Source organism: Camellia sinensis, chromosome 4, assembly GCF_055761805.1.
Source record: "Camellia sinensis isolate YWXY chromosome 4, ASM5576180v1, whole genome shotgun sequence".
Taxonomy (NCBI): Eukaryota; Viridiplantae; Streptophyta; class Magnoliopsida; order Ericales; family Theaceae; genus Camellia; species Camellia sinensis.
The window spans coordinates 109008579-109027281 of record NC_138964.1 but is presented as its reverse complement, the minus strand read 5'-3'; the positions used below and the strand labels follow the sequence as shown (position 1 = coordinate 109027281).

Below are 18703 nucleotides of genomic sequence, written 5' to 3'. Positions count from 1 at the left end.
TATATGCTTATCTTTGTGATGTGTGGATATAGCTTTTATGCTTATCTGTGGATATTGTTGTTATACATATCTGTTATAGAATGCTGATATAGCTTATTTGCTTATCTGAGAATGTGGATATTGTTGTTATACATATCTGTTGAGCATGTGGGTAGTGCTTATATGCCTATCTGTTGAAAAAGGGGAAATGAAAAGTAATTGGGACTTGTAAGTCGTTTGACATAAATATATGATTTATGTGATTGTATCAGTATTGGCCATCTATCAATTGCTAATATTTTAGGCATTGTTCATGGTTGGTTCAGTGTATTTCTACTGGGCTGTGGCTCACCCTATATGGGAATATCATTTTCAGGTGCAGGAAGCATGCCACCTCCAAGGACATATGTAACGCCCTCAAAATAATAACAATAAACCCATCAGATAAGACATGCATTTACATTTAAACTAACTGCATTCCTTTCATTCATTAGAATTCCAAGACGTAAGTATTACATGTTAACCTCATAACAAAATGCCCTACGGGCTTACAGCTTTCCAAGTTAACACTTGGTTACAACAAAGAGTTCTAACTCGTTTACACATTAAGCCCTTGGCTTGAAATTACATGTAATACATCAAAAGTAAAACGACAAAACTATGCCCGCCACTAGCCTCCCAGCTATGTCCTTGGAGGTGGCATGCTTCCTGTACCTGAAAATGATATTCCCATATAGGGTGAGCCACAGCCCAGTAGAAATACACTAAACCAACCATGGACAATGACTAAAACATTAGCAATTGATAGTTGGTCAACACTGATACAATCACATAAATTACATATTTATGTCAACGACTTACAAGTCCCAATTACTTTTCATTTTCCCTTTTTCAACAGATAAGCATGCTAGCTCTATCATCATTTCCACAGATATGTATAAAAACTATATCTCACATTCAGATAAGCATAAAAGCTATATCCGCATTCTCTCAGATATGTATATCAACAATATCCACAGATAAGCATACAAGCTGTATCCACACTCTACAACAGATATGTATAACCACAATATCCACACTTCACAACAGATATGTATATCAACAATATCCACAGATAAGCATACAAGCTGTATCCACACTTCACAACAGATAAGCATATGAGCTCTATCTTCACTTCTCTAGACAAGCATATGAGCTCTGTCTACGGAGTTCATCCCCTATCTCCTCCCAATACCTATCCGGTTTAGAGGTACATCCCCTATCTTCCCCTAAACCGCGGAGTACATCCCCTATCTCCTCCTCTACACATAACGTATATAAACACATTGGTTCTATATACAATCACACAATACACACAATTAATGTATTCTATCAACCATCAAGTTCCATGACACATTCCATTGATTAGTTTCCGTTTACCTAATCATCATGCATTGTCTACAACAATCTCGACTATCCTCCACCGATAGCCCCACAGCAGTTATTTCTAAAACAGAAAATAAATGCACAAATGGATATTCAATCAACATTTCATTTCCTCATTACTCACCAATTAATTATCCCAATTAATTAAACAATGTAATTAGGCCATTTTCCATAATTACCATTTCAACCCTTAGGTCCCATTTTCATCAATGATTCAACAATCATTCCATTTTTCCATGCCAAACATGCATCTAGGTTTATTATGAATAAAACCCCAATCTTTGTAAAATTACACAAAAGCCCCAACTTTCACAAAATTACCAAACCAACCCCAACATCTCAAAATACCAAAATTTAAAGACAAAACCCATAGAGAGGAGTAGGTTATCCCTACCTCAAATTCGGAGCTCCAAGGGAGAAGAAGACAAAACTCAACGTGCTCCAAAACCCGAGATTTTCAGATTAAAATGAAGCCCTCGACGATCAACAACTTTTTTGTAAAGGCCAAAGGTGAGTAAATCACTCCTACTAGATCAAAACCTAGAGAGAAGGTAGAGTCTAGAGTGAGAGGCTCAACAATGGTGATTTTGGAAAAGTAAGAGAGAGAAGAGAAAGTGAAAAAGTGATTTGAAAAGTCACAATTTCGGGACTTTAACCCAGGTCTCCGCTCGAGCGTAAAACACCCCGCTCGAGCGGCCACTCACAGACTCCCGCTCGAGCGGCCAACCTCCCGCTCGAGCGCAGAATGCACTCGCTCAGCACTTTTGCAGAACCAGGCCTCCGCTCGAGCTCCCAATCCCTACGCTCGAGCTCACAACACTGCACAACAAGATACTGGATGGATGTATTCCCCGCTCGAGCGCCAACACCACCGCTCGAGCGGACAGGCCAAAAATCTAGGCAGCTAGTTTTGGTTTCTAAACTCAACCAACCTGAAACAAACCTGCCCAACACATCCCATAACTCAAATACTAAGTAAAAAGGATGCAAACAAGATGATAGACAACTACCAACATCCACGGACACATGTCCGGATCACGGTATAACAAGGGTAAACCCGGGATCGCTATAACCTCCCCCCCTTAAAGAATTTCGCCCCCGAAATTAAGCACAAGCTTTCAAAAACTAGTTTTGCTTCATTTTAAACAATGTTATACTTTAACATTCAACAATTCGACCCATTACCGGTCATCCCATCCCTTTAACAAGAGACATATCACAATATGTAAACAACATATTTATTTTCAACATGCATCAACATTATGCACTATCCTTCCAATTCCAACAATATATTCAACAGATATAATGTTACATTCAACTTCCATATGAGGCAAGTTCCAAAACATACTTTCAATAAACCAAACATTTTCAATGTTTCACAACTTAAGACATATATAAAAGCTCTTAAGTTCAACAAAACGTAAAATTTAAATACAAGATCACACATCAACAAACAAGTCCGGATATTTCTCACGGACTTCCAACTCACGTTCCCAAGTGGCTTCCTCCACTCCGTGATGTTTCCACAAGACTTTCACCAAAGGAATGGTCTTGCCACGCAGGACCTGATCCCGCCTATCCAAGACCCGAACCGGTCTCTCCTCATACGAGGCATCCTCATCTACCTCTAAATCGGTCCAATCCAGCACATGTGATGGATCTGGCTCATACTTCCGAAGCATACTCACATGAAACACGTCATGCACTCCGGACAACTGCGGCGGTAAGGCTAACCGATAAGCAACCTCACCTATCCTCTCAAGGATCTCAAAAGGACCTATAAACCGAGGGGATAACTTCCCACTCTTCCCAAATCTCATCAAGCCTCGTCTAGGTGATATCTTCAGAAAAACATGATCACCTACCTCAAACGCCAAAGGCCTCCTCCTACGGTCGGCATAACTCTTTTGTCGACTCTGGGCTGTAACAAGCCTCCTACGGATAAGCTCAACTTTCTCCGTCGTCTCCCTAACCAACTCCGGACCCAACAAAGGTGCATCACCCACCTCGGCCCAACAAACTGGAGACCTACACGGTCGGCCATACAAGGCCTCAAACGGTGCCATACCGATGCTAGACTGAAAACTGTTGTTGTAGGCAAACTCTACCAATGGCAAGTGCCTCTCCCACGTCCCACTGAAATCCAGGACACAACCCCGAAGCATATCCTCGAGGATCTGAATAGTACGCTCGGACTGCCCGTCAGTCTGAGGATGATAAGCCGTACTAAAGGTCAACTTAGTGCCCAAGGCACTCTGCAAACTCTGCCACAACCTAGCAGTAAAACGAGGATCTCTATCTGAGACAATCGTCACTGGGACCCCGTGCAATCTCACTACATCCCGAATATACAAATGGGCTAGGTGATCTACCGAATCTCTCACGCGCATAGGAATAAAGTGCGCCGACTTAGTCAACCGGTCTACAACCACCCAAATAGCATCACTACCCCGCTGAGTCCTCGGAAGACCTACAACGAAGTCCATAGTGACATGCTCCCACTTCCACTCGGCAATAGGCAAGGGTTGCAACAAACCCGCTGGCCTCTGATGCTCGGCCTTTACTTGCTGGCAAGTAAGGCACTTCGATACGAAAACAGCCACATCTCTTTTCATACCCCGCCACCAAAACTGGCGACCCAAATCCTGATACATCTTAGTACCTCCCGGATGCACCGCAAGGCGCGAATGGTGAAACTCTCGGAGTACTTCCTCTCGGCAAGCCTCCGGTACAAACACACGGTCTCGGTATCTCACACTCAGGTCGGGATACACCGTCAAACCCTTCTCAACTTTCCCACTGGAGATCTTTTCTCGGAGGGATTCTACCTCAAGGTCACCTCTCTGTGCCTCTAACACTCTAATCACAAGTGTAGGCTGCGCAACAACAGAAAACAAGGCCGCAGCCTCAACAGATTCGCCCAGTAGCAAATCAAACTCGCCAAGTGCTCCCAACATCACCCATTCCTGGATGGCTATACAAGCTACATCACTAATGGTTTTCCTACTAAGGGCATCGGCCACAACATTGGCCTTTCCCGGATGATAATGTAACTCAAAATCATAGTCTTCGATGAACTCCATCCATCTCCTCTGCCTCAAATTCAAGTCTCTCTGTGTAAACAGATACTTCAAACTCTTATGATCCGAGAATACCTCGAACCTCTCACCATAAAGGTAGTGCCTCCAGATTTTCAAGGCAAAGATCACAGCTGCTAACTCTAGGTCGTGTGTGGGGTAATTCTCCTCGTGTATTTTCAACTGACGTGAGCCATAAGCTACCACTTTCCCTTCTTGCATCAACACACAACCCAAACCCTCTCGTGAGGCATCACAATAAACCGCATAACCCAACCCTCTCTCCGGAATAATCAACACCGGAGCGGTGGTCAATCTAACTTTCAACTCTTGGAACGACTTTTCACAAGTCTCACTCCACACAAACTTGACTCCCTTCCGAGTCAGTCTAGTCAACGGTGACGCTAACCTGGAGAAATCTTTCACAAACCGACGGTAATACCCAGCCAATCCCAGAAAACTGCGGATCTCAAACACACTCTTAGGCTGTGCCCAATCTTGCACTGCCTCAACCTTGGATGTATCAACAGACACCCCTTCCCCGGATACCACGTGGCCTAAGAATTTGACTTCCCTCAGCCAGAACTCACACTTCCCAAACTTGGCATAGAGCCTATGGGCTCTAAGTAACTCAAGCACCACTCTCAAGTGTGCCTCGTGCTCCTTCTCAGAAGACGAATAGATAAGGATATCGTCCACGAAAACAACCACAAATCGGTCTAAGAACTCCCGGAAAATCCGGTTCATCAAGTCCATAAAGACTGTCGGTGCATTGGTAAGCCCAAATGGCATCACCAGAAACTCATAATGGCCATACCGCGTACGGAATGCCGTCTTAGGAATATCTTCCTCCCTGACCCTCAACTGATGGTAACCCGATCTCAAGTCTATCTTAGAGAAACAACGGGAACCCTTCAATTGGTCAAACAAATCATCTATACGGGGCATAGGATACTTATTCTTAACCGTAGCCCGATTCAACTTCCGATAGTCAATACACAATCTCAAGGCACCATCTTTCTTTTTAACAAAGAGGGCCGGTGCTCCCCACGGTGAAACACTAGGGCGAACAAAGCCCTTATCGAGCAATTCCTGGAGCTGAACTTTCAACTCAACCAACTCTGCTGGAGCAAAACGGTAAGGTGCCATAGAAATCGGCGCCGTACCAGGCACTAAATCAATAGAGAACTCTATCTCTCGGTGAGGTGGCAAACTAACAAGATCTTCGGGAAAAACATCCGAATACTCACAAACCACCCTCGGCAACACAATCAGTGTCTCATCACACTTACTACTCTCAAAGCTAGCAAGTAGACCACTAAGCTCACTTCGCCCTCGCGAATCATACCCCGGTGGCAAAACACTACCAACCCGGTCTCCCAAGAAATGGAACCACTCCCCGCTCAAGGTACATAATGTAACCCTCTGGCGGTAGCAATCAATAACAGCCCGGTATGACGATAACCAGTCCATACCCAAAATAACATCAAAACCCTTCATGGGCATGACAACAAACGGAAAAGGAAGCCTATAGTCGGCGACCTCTATATCACATCCCCTAACACCCTGTTTCAGAATCAACTCACCACCCAAAGGCGATACCACACAAATAGGAGATGCTAACTGTGCTAACTCCAATTCCAAAACAGATGCAAATGCAGCAGATACAAAAGAATGAGATGCACCTGTGTCTATCAACACATTAGCAACTGAGTTGCAAAACAGAAAAGTACCTCTCACTACTGATGGAGCCGGTACTAAATCCTGCGCGGTAACAGCATACACGCGCCCCGTAGGCCCCTGGTCTACCTGCTCACCTCTCGGAGCAAAAGACTGCTGCACAGACTGGGATGACGAAGCTCCCGGATTGGCCCTCGAGGCCTGCACAGACTGAGCTGGCTGAAAACCCTGCGTCTGCCTAGAACCAGACGCTCCCGAAGTGGCACTCAACTGTGGGCAAAACCTCTTCATGTGCCCAGGTTGTCCACACTGATAACAAGTCAAGAGCTGGCCCCTGCCCAAACTCTGACTCGGCGATCTAGCTGAAGAAGAAGCAGCTTTCTGACTCCCACCCTTCTGCGGGCAAACCGAAACCTTGTGACCCAGCTGGCCACACTTGTAACAAGTGAATTCTCCCTGACTGCCTCTCCCCGAGCCTACACTAGGCACTGGAAAGGTCGATCTAGAGACTGCACCCTGAGACTGCTGAGGGTTATTACCCTTCTGTCTCCTGCCATCACTCTGACTATCCTGGCTCCTCTTGGAGCCTCTCTGACCCTCATCCTCCTCCTGCATCATAAGCTCCATATGAGCTGCAGCGTCTACCAGGTGTCTATACTCTCGAATGTAAGACCCACCAATTCTCAACTTGAGGCCCCGCCCCAACTTCCGCTCAAACTCATAGCAACGGCGTTCCTCAGACGCCACCAGTTCAGGTGCAAACCTAGACAGACTGGTAAAAGTAGCCTCAAACTCGGCCACCGACAAGCCCTGCTGATTAAGCCGGCTAAACTGATCTCTCAGCTTCTCCCTAGCTACTGCAGACAAAAACCTCTCCTGAAAAGCATTTACAAACGCCTCCCAAGTACCACCAACACGAGCTTTCTCGTACTTCCACCATTGACCCGCATCTCCCTTCAGCTGGAAGGATGCCAAGGTCACTTTCAGTGCTCCGTCCTCGATGCCAAGCATCTCAAACGTCTTCGTTGTCTGTTCGAGCCATTCATCTGCCTTAAGCGGCTCTTTAGGATCCCCAATAAACTCGTCCGGATTACACCGGAAGAACTCCCTCTTCAAGAAGGAAGGCCCTGCCTCAGCTGCCTGATTCCCAGCTCTAAGAATACCCAAAGCTCCTGCTATCTCTCTGGCCAAGGCACCCATAGCCTGCTGACCTACTGGCTCGGCCACATTGGCCTGCCCAACTCCCTCCTGCACTGCCGGAATCTCACCCTGTAACGGTACTTCCTGCCTCGCAGGTCTACCACGCCTAGCACCTCTTCCTCGTCCTGACATCCTAATAAAGACAACACAGAACATTAGCACATTCACGAATGTGCCGAAACTAAACACTCACGTCCTAATGCATGGACAAGTGTAATTCACTCCACATAAGCACATAAACACATAAGCACTTACGAATTTTATTTCCGGATAATGATAGTCCCGAGGCGTTACTAGAGTTCCGGTTAGAAACAGCATTGATCAAGTGCTTTTCCAACAAGACTCCCAGAAACTCAAGGATCCAATCAACATCCTAGAAATTAAATCCCATACCCACATAGTCACATAAGCATGTTAGCATTTAAGCACATAGCATATGATACTACATCTAAGTCTCTATCAAGCGAGACAAACCCATTGTGATCCTAATCACTTCCCACGTACCCAAAGTATTCGAACCCGGTACGCTCTGATACCAAGTTGTAACGCCCTCAAAATAATAACAATAAACCCATCAGATAAGACATGCATTTACATTTAAACTAACTGCATTCCTTTCATTCATTAGAATTCCAAGACGTAAGTATTACATGTTAACCTCATAACAAAATGCCCTACGGGCTTACAGCTTTCCAAGTTAACACTTGGTTACAACAAAGAGTTCTAACTCGTTTACACATTAAGCCCTTGGCTTGAAATTACATGTAATACATCAAAAGTAAAACGACAAAACTATGCCCGCCACTAGCCTCCCAGCTATGTCCTTGGAGGTGGCATGCTTCCTGTACCTGAAAATGATATTCCCATATAGGGTGAGCCACAGCCCAGTAGAAATACACTAAACCAACCATGGACAATGACTAAAACATTAGCAATTGATAGTTGGTCAACACTGATACAATCACATAAATTACATATTTATGTCAACGACTTACAAGTCCCAATTACTTTTCATTTTCCCTTTTTCAACAGATAAGCATGCTAGCTCTATCATCATTTCCACAGATATGTATAAAAACTATATCTCACATTCAGATAAGCATAAAAGCTATATCCGCATTCTCTCAGATATGTATATCAACAATATCCACAGATAAGCATACAAGCTGTATCCACACTCTACAACAGATATGTATAACCACAATATCCACACTTCACAACAGATATGTATATCAACAATATCCACAGATAAGCATACAAGCTGTATCCACACTTCACAACAGATAAGCATATGAGCTCTATCTTCACTTCTCTAGACAAGCATATGAGCTCTGTCTACGGAGTTCATCCCCTATCTCCTCCCAATACCTATCCGGTTTAGAGGTACATCCCCTATCTTCCCCTAAACCGCGGAGTACATCCCCTATCTCCTCCTCTACACATAACGTATATAAACACATTGGTTCTATATACAATCACACAATACACACAATTAATGTATTCTATCAACCGTCAAGTTCCATGACACATTCCATTGATTAGTTTCCGTTTACCTAATCATCATGCATTGTCTACAACAATCTCGACTATCCTCCACCGATAGCCCCACAGCAGTTATTTCTAAAACAGAAAATAAATGCACAAATGGATATTCAATCAACATTTCATTTCCTCATTACTCACCAATTAATTATCCCAATTAATTAAACAATGTAATTAGGCCATTTTCCATAATTACCATTTCAACCCTTAGGTCCCATTTTCATCAATGATTCAACAATCATTCCATTTTTCCATGCCAAACATGCATCTAGGTTTATTATGAATAAAACCCCAATCTTTGTAAAATTACACAAAAGCCCCAACTTTCACAAAATTACCAAACCAACCCCAACATCTCAAAATACCAAAATTTAAAGACAAAACCCATAGAGAGGAGTAGGTTATCCCTACCTCAAATTCGGAGCTCCAAGGGAGAAGAAGACAAAACTCAACGTGCTCCAAAACCCGAGATTTTCAGATTAAAATGAAGCCCTCGACGATCAACAACTTTTTTGTAAAGGCCAAAGGTGAGTAAATCACTCCTACTAGATCAAAACCTAGAGAGAAGGTAGAGTCTAGAGTGAGAGGCTCAACAATGGTGATTTTGGAAAAGTAAGAGAGAGAAGAGAAAGTGAAAAAGTGATTTGAAAAGTCACAATTTCGGGACTTTAACCCAGGTCTCCGCTCGAGCGTAAAACACCCCGCTCGAGCGGCCACTCACAGACTCCCGCTCGAGCGGCCAACCTCCCGCTCGAGCGCAGAATGCACTCGCTCAGCACTTTTGCAGAACCAGGCCTCCGCTCGAGCTCCCAATCCCTACGCTCGAGCTCACAACACTGCACAACAAGATACTGGATGGATGTATTCCCCGCTCGAGCGCCAACACCTCCGCTCGAGCGGACAGGCCAAAAATCTAGGCAGCTAGTTTTGGTTTCTAAACTCAACCAACCTGAAACAAACCTGCCCAACACATCCCATAACTCAAATACTAAGTAAAAAGGATGCAAACAAGATGATAGACAACTACCAACATCCACGGACACATGTCCGGATCACGGTATAACAAGGGTAAACCCGGGATCGCTATAACATAGCTTGGGAGGCTAGAGGCGGACATGTTTTGTCGTTTTACTTTTGATGTATTACATGTAACTTCAAGCCGAGGGCTTTATGTGTAAACGAGTTAGTACTCTTTTGTTGTAACCAAGTGTTAACTTGGAAAGCTGTAAGCCTGTAAGGCATTTTGTTTTGATGTTAACATGTAATACTTATGTAATGGAACTCTATTGAATAAAGGAATGTGGTTAGTTTATATGTAAATGCATGTCTTATTTGATGGGTTTAATGTTATTTTTTTGAGGGCGTTACACGATGACAAAAATTTATTTCAAATTAATATGAATATAATGATAGTCAACATATTGATACATGAGAACTATCAAAATATAATGATAATCAACATTAAATATCAACATTAATAGGGGTAGGAGAGATTGAGGGTGCTTTGGTCTTTTTACCTCAAATAGGACCTAATAGAATAGTCAAAAACAATATGGATTTAATGGAATAAAACTCTTAGAAAGAGGATTTATCGAAAAAAATTCCCATAATTAATAGATTAAAAATAGAAAATTACTAAATTCAAGAAAATTTAATATAATATTAAATATGCATTAATAATAAAAATTAATACTATCCCATTTAGGAAAATACTAATTAATGCCACTACTAATGATGTGGTAGTGGATCCCACCTACTGTCACAATGTTGTTGTGTCTTTTTTTTATTTTTTTTGAAAAAGTGGATGCCACATCATTAGTAGTTGCTTTAGAATACCACTTTTAGTAGTCTCTAGCATTGTCCTCCTATTTAATAGAATTAGGGTGCCTATTGTCCTCATAAAAAATAAAAATAAAAAATTAAGGTGCCTATTGTATATGTCAAGCACTACTAGCACTGTTATGCTCACGGTGAGGCTCACTCTGATTTTTATTTTAATGATTGAAAGTATTTTTTTTTTAGACTATATCGTGTACAATATATTTATAAAAAATAAATAAATTGGATAACGATAATCCTTTAATCGAAACATATTTATATTCAATATTATATTTAAAATAACATTGACAATGCATTTTTATCAATACAAATGTGTTTTGATAAATGAGTTACTGTTGTCAGATCAACTGGATTATTTATAGATATGTTCTTCATGGTATACACTAAAAAATAAACAGTTCGGATTATCAATATAAGACTCAGAGTGAGCCTCAAAGCGTGCACAATAGCGCCTACATGCTTGATGCACAATAGGCGCCCCAATTTCCTATTTAACACATGGGTAATGTTACGGATACCAAATTTTTTACCAAACAAATGACGAAATATCTCACATGAGTGTGGGGTCCATATGAGACATTTAGTCATTTATTTAGTAGAAAATTTGAGACCTATAATATTTTTCTTCACCACATCTTATCAAATACCCCAGAGACATTTATTAGCATTAACCATAATAATAATGGGCATTGCTAATCAAATACCCCAGAGACATTTATTAGCATTAACCATAATAATAATGGGCATTGCTAGACATCGGCTTCCTTTACTAGTATATATATTTGAACCACACACATTCCCAATCCCATTCCCATGTGTATTGAGGTCTCAAAATCATTCTTGTGATAGAAGTCTATTGTCTTTCGGGTATTTGTTTATGATTTATGGCATTATATTTTTTCCTAGTCATAACTTGTTAATTTTAAATATAAATTTCTGTAACTTCCTTCAAATGTAAAGATGTCTTAGTCTGAATTCCAAATTAGAGAGTGAAAAATTAATTCAATTAAGCAAAGCTGCATTTCACAACATCTCTCCCTACAAGTGTACTTTGTTAACAGAAAACAATGTTAATTCATGCTTAATAGTTGTAAAATTAGTATATTTAAATCCATTTTTACTAAACTCATAAAAATAAAATTAAAAAAATAAAAATAAAAATTTATTGTATTTTCCTTCAATTACTTACAAATAATATACATTATTCCCACTTGCATTTTTTTTATATGGCAATCATTACTTTAAACAAATTATGCCTTGATTTTTGTATGTGCGTTTATAAATTTACTCAATATTTCCTGTTTAATTTGTCGGTTCATTTTCATTGTTATTTCGTTTACTTTGATTTAGTAGTTTGACGTGTCTTTTTTACTCTCTTCATAATAGAATATTGCTAACCATTATGCTCTATTTTTGGTTCATTAAAATGAATTGTAATTCCATAGACTTTCATATGGAATGGCTATTTATTTAAAATTGTGAAAGGTAATTCTATTTATAATGCGTTTGTTATTATTTTTTTTAATCAAACAAATGAATGAATATTTTGATGGAATGATAATTTCATTCCACTTTAATCATTACAATGAGTGAAACACTACCTAAGGACGTGCTCTCTCTATGTTCTTAAATTCAAAATCTCCTTGCCCAAACAATTTTTTGGGTCAGTCCATACTTTAATTGGATCATTTGTTTTTAAACAGTGAGATTGGTGGTTACCAAGTTATCAAAAATAAATAAATAATAATTCACTCTCGCACTCTTATTAAAATAAATTTAAGAAATCGATTTAAAAAAAATAAATTTTACATAAATAATTTAATTAAAATAATATGACAATGACATTTTAAAATAATAAGTTACTTTGATAAGACTATCTAATTTTAAATGAATTTTCCTATATTATAAATTTATCACCTCATTGGTATAATTTTCTCCATAAAAAACCCAATCGTTAGCCATCAATCCAGTCAAATTGATATTTTCAATTTTCAACTAAAATTAAATTGGAGTAATGCAAGAGATTGAGTTTTTAATTCATTACTTCTTAAATAAATTACTTCATTGGAAATAAATTTAATTATTATAATTTTAAGTTTTTTTTTTTTGGATCAATATATAAGAGTTATTTACAACCAATCTATCAAGCCCAACTTCTCTATCGAAATTTAACCGGTGACGTCTATACAACTATTAGATTAAATATCCTACTTTAACTCTTCTTGGGGAGAGTTGAATTTACAAAGGATGAGAAGGCTAACTTCTAAATGTACTAATCTAACAACTAATAACTGATTCTAGCAGATCAAAAAAAAAAAAAATTTTGTCATTTTGCTTCAAAATTGTCAATTTGAGTCAAATTAATATAATTTCAAAACAGATGTCTAAATTGTTAAGAAAAAATAATTATAAATTTTACCATGGTCCTAAAAATGTATATTTTGTGTCATATTGGTCTCTCAAGTATCAATTTTATCAAGTTCGTCATTTAATGTTGTATGGTTATGTTTTATTTTCTTCATTAATGTTTTATGACCAAATTGACAAAATTAAAAACCTCAAGGACCAAAGTGATACGAGTGACAAGAAACACATACTTTAAAGAACATGTGTGTATTTTATTACCATTCCGTTAGCTATTTAGAAGGTACACTTAGAATTGGAACAAATTGACTCAAATTGAAATTTCAATAATGAAATTCACAAAATTAAAACTTGAAGAACCAAAACGACAATAAACACATACTTTAAGGACTATTAATATATTTTGTTCAAAAATAAAGTATGTGAACCTTATGTGTATAGATGTAGTACGATTGTAATTTCATTAATTGCCTTAAATAATTATAGCATGATTGTTGTGATTTTTGATCACTAACTATGCTTTTTTATTATTCTCCAGATCATCCCATGGACTTACATGCTATCGTATTATTTCTGTGTGTATGCTCTCACCTTGTGGGACACAATGGAATTGAAGGAGACTGGAGGAGTTTAACTAAAGAAGAAGATTTGGAGTTAGAGGAGCGACTTAAGCATCTCAACAAGCCAGCAGGCATGACTATACAAGTATTTATTCTCAACTATTATTAGAAACATTTAGACTGCGTTTGGATTACGAATTTAGATAGAGAAATGGAATAGTTAGGTAAAGTATAATTATATTTTCATTTTTCACTCATGTTTTCTACTTCCCTTTCAAATTCATATATAAATCTAAAATCCAAAGTCTTAGTTCAATTTTGCTATGTTTGTTTCTTGGGAGTAAATTATATTTGATTAATAGACTTGCCATAATTGATGTTGATATTATCAATTGCATATCGTATCCCAGTTTGAAATGTTCCTAGATTGGGAAATTGGTAAAATCTTATCATATCCCATATCACACTAGACATACATACGTAATGTAATGACCATAATGGGAGAATATTTTGGTGTTTTTACCAACGCAGACCCTTCTTAATCTCTCATTTGGTATCTCTCATACTTAATGTCTTATTTTGTATCTACCTCTTATGGAACTTAATAATCACCATATAAAGGATATATAGGGACAATCCCAAACAAACACAATCTCTATGTACAGCATGGGATCCTTTTGTCTCTAATGTGGAATGAATTAAATTTATACCAAATTAACAATAAAATATTAAACTAATTTTTTAAATGAGTTGAACAATTGTATATAAAAATTAACAGGAAGGTTATAACATTTACAGAATAATTATGGAGATATATATGATTGCGTGGATTTCTACAAACAACCTGCATTTGATCATCCTTTATTGAAGAACCACACTTTTCATTTTCAGGTTTGTCTCCATACATCCTCTTATCTCCATCACATAATTGAAGGCTACTTAATTATTTATTCAACACTTTACAAGCACAAAATAAATCATAGAACACTGTAGTTCGCACAATAGGTGTTGGGATTATTGCACATCCTAAATTCGAATGGAAGCACATCCATATGCACACACTAAAAATTAAAATCACAAAGACTTGCATACAATAGAGAAATATACTATGAATCATAGCGAGTACAACAATAAAACCAAAAACCTTTAAAATCTGACACCAATACCGAAGTCTTGAAACTCTACCCATTTTCCTACTTAAGATTAGCTACATGTGCTTACTTACTCACTATTGTTGTCCCTGGAATTTTTTCATATCCCCTACATCTTTACAAACCCTCTCAATCTCACACCTCTACAATACTTCTTTTTATTGGCAAAGGGAATAATTGTATTGATCAAATAGAATAGATAAAATATAATTTTAGGACAAGCATCAATAAAAGAGAGGAGAGTGTAGAGAAGATTCATATTTATAGGCAAACCATAGAAATGTTAGTCCCATACAATTAATAAAACCCTACACATTGAATTACTAGTGAACTCTTGATTTCACAACCTAAACCAAAATACAGTATGGATCTTACAAAATTTGATATGCGCACCCAACACTAATAACTGTATGAGGCTCATAGAAAACAAGACATGCACGTACCCAACAATAGAATCCAACTCTTGTGAGTTTTTTGTAATCCATTATGTGATCAATTTATGTGCAAGTCTCCTTTGCCTTTTTCGAATTGAGTTGAATTGCAGATGAAGCCCACTTCATTACCTAATAGACCAAGAGATCAAGTTTCCTCAAATGTTAGCAAACCTCTACATATAGGACTAAGGGGCGGGGGTTGCCCGGTTGGAACAGTTCCAATTAAAAGAACTACTAAAGAAGATCTCATTAGAGAGAAACTTGCTTCAAAAATAATGACTCCTGCAGATGACACCGGTGGTGCTGATGTAAGTTATCCTAGTCAATCAAGATTATATAGCTTCACAATATTAGTTTTGCACTATTGCTTGTTTTCTATATTTGGTTTTATTTGTTTGTATGAATCACCTTCTTGAATGAGCTGAACACACACATAAAACACTCTAACCTTATTTTTTGATCCTGTAAATTGATTTAGTCCTCATTTTTTGAAGTTATATGTTTAGCCTCATCTTGTTGAAAGTTTTAGGCAAACTTTTGATAATAATTTTACTTACAGATGTGATTGTATACATGGCCTGAATCTGCACAACCAAAAACACTAAACATTAAATCTTATAGTTAGGGCACAATGCCTTTTTTGAATGAAAAGAGGGAGGGGGGAAATCAACAAAAAAAAAGTACAAGTGTACATATATATGTTTGTTGGGTTGGGTTTCCCTTGTATGTGGAGGATGGCCCAAATATTTGGTAAAGCCCATGTAAGTCTCAAGCCCACATGGAGAGATTATGGTAGTGTTTGGTTTACTTTTCAAAACTCAACTCTATTTGTAAATCATGATTTGAATGCAACTTGTTAACCAAACATATTTTTAAAATACAACTCTAAATTACTATCAAAATTCATCGCTTTTCTTTTCTTGTCTTTTATTATTAATAAATCAATTAATCAATTACTTTTTCTCTCTCATCTCTCATCTCACCTCGCACATTTTCTCACACTTTTTACATCAATCAATCGAAAAAAAATTACAAATCATCTCAAAACTATTTTTTAAACTCATAACTAAATAAAAAAATTTTCTTTTCAAATAATGATTTAAAAACTCAAAACTTAAAACATAACTCTACACTCAAATTATAATATTTCTAAAATTAAACCAGACGGATAATGTTTTTTGTTTGGTTTTTGGCCCATGTGCATGAGGAGACAAAAACCCTTTCTATTACCCTAGAGAGAGAGTAGAGTGCAACCACCAAATAGAGAGGAAAAAGGGAGCCAAACAGTTTCTTGATAAACTCTGTCCAGCTTTGATCAAGCAGTCGATCATCCGATTGAGCTGAAAGTTGGAAGGCGAGTTCACACTAAAGGCTACATTATTCTTTGATAGTGGAGATATTTGATGGACTGTGGTCCCGTAGTTTTTTCCTTCTCACAGTGGGAAGGTTTTCCATGTAAAAATTGTTTTTGCCTTTTTTTTTTTTTTTTTTTGGATTGGCAAATTGCTCTTGCCTTGTTGTGTGATTTTTAGATTTATTATTTTCTGATTATATATATATGTAAATACATTGTGCTCCATTCAAATTGTTTCCTGATAGATTCACACAAAGAGGGAGAAAAATTACTTTCGCTATTTTGTTCTAGATTCGGGTATTTTGAATTGGCCTTTGGCTTTCTCCCAACAATATGGATATGTTCAGATTCTCACAGTGGAAAAGGTTAAAGGGAAAATATAAAAGTAACACATATGTTTTGGACTTTTATGGTTAAAGGGAAATATAAAAGTAACACATGTTTTGGACTTTTATTACCCAGTATGCCGTAGCTGAGACAATAGATGGTCCAAACAAATACAGTGGAGCGTCAGCGGTGCTTAGTGTACACCAACCAGATGTCATGGGTAAACAATATAGTGCAGGCCGAATGATGATTCAAAATGGGCCTGATAGCTTACAAGTCGGGTGGAGGGTAAGTTGATCTTCTTGCTTCTTGTAAATTAACTTCTTACTTATTTTAGAAACAATTTTCACAAGTAAAAACTAGCTTCACATAGACAAAAGCATTTGTTGTTATTATGTTCTTGGTTTGTCTCAGGTGGATCCATCTCTGTTTGGTGACGCACGTACTCGACTATTCATATATACGAATGTAAGTATCATTGCTTTTTATTGCATATTACTTGATTGACTATATTTTCTTAGTAGCTCTTACAATATATTCGTATATGTTTGTCTACCAAATAGGCAGGTCAATCTCATTGTTTCAATACAGATTGTCCTGGATTTGTGATTGTGAATACAGATATACCTCTTGGTTTAGTAATTGACGAGATCTCTATACGTGGAGGGACACAGGTTGAGATGGAAATCTACATCTTGCAGGTAAAATTTGAAAACTCTTAATATACATGAAGTCCACACCTAGACCACTATATTGGCAGATCACAAGTTCCCAAGTCACGCTACCATTGTGTCAAATAATTATTACACCAATAATTATAAAACAAAAATCACAATTAAGTAATTAGTGGTAAAGAAATAGAATTTGCATTCTTCTGTTCAATTATTCGATTTTGATATCCATGTAAAAATATACAGGACCTAGCTAATGGAAACTGGTGGCTTGGAGTTGCAAATACCAATCTCGGATTTTGGCCAAATAGAATACTTGGCGGCGGATTAGCAAACTTAGCTTCACATGCTGAATGGGGAGGAGAGGTGTTTAGTCCACCAGGCACCCCGAAACCTGCAATGGGGGAAGGTTATTTTGTTGTTGATCATGAGGACACCAGATATGATGCATACTTCAGGAATATTGTACTTAAGAGTCCAAGTGGAGGGGATATAAATCCTGAGACAAATGAGTTTACAAACAGTGGAGAACTGTATCAAGTGTTTGATGAAGGATTCCATGGGGCTCAGTTTGGGCATGTGGTACTGTATGGGGGCCCTGCAGGTTCCTAGAAGGAGAACACAAATTTGGTACTTTTAAAATTTCATTTTGGCATGGATTAATAATGTAAAACTAACCACCCCTTGTCCTTCTATATATATAACTGCATGTGCTTTTCAAAACATCTATTAAGACTCGAGTGCTAGTGTTTATGCTAGGGGTGATCCACAATCCAACCCTTTTAGCTTTGCAAATTTTAATCTTCTTGGCTGCAATGTCATCAATTAAAAAATTTGGATTATTCAACAGGACCAACTTTGAACATTTACGGGTGTTAAGCCAATGTAATTGGAATTACCCACAATTATTTATTTATTGGTACCCACACAGAGATTGTTTGAATTTGATTACCAAAATTTGCTTACATAGATTAAGATCTTAGCAAATCATTATAAGAACTCAAAAAGATAAAAATAAAATAAAATAATTTGATTTTGTTATTTCATGGCTTAGCAAGACTCAATATACAACAAAGGGGAAAAAAAGTACCAAATGAAAA

General features: G+C 38.0%; 1 protein-coding gene across 1 annotated transcript; it reads left to right on the top strand.

The window, feature by feature from the left end:
* The first annotated feature begins 15526 nt into the window (after positions 1 to 15526).
* Positions 15527 to 18215, top strand: LOC114299433 (protein neprosin). The gene is made up of 5 exons (XM_082923535.1): positions 15527 to 15559; positions 17068 to 17220; positions 17347 to 17400; positions 17496 to 17633; positions 17850 to 18215. The coding sequence occupies exons 1-5, from the start codon at positions 15527 to 15529 to the stop codon at positions 18213 to 18215; spliced, it is 744 nt and encodes a 247-aa protein (XP_082779661.1).
* Positions 18216 to 18703: the final 488 nt, after the last annotated feature.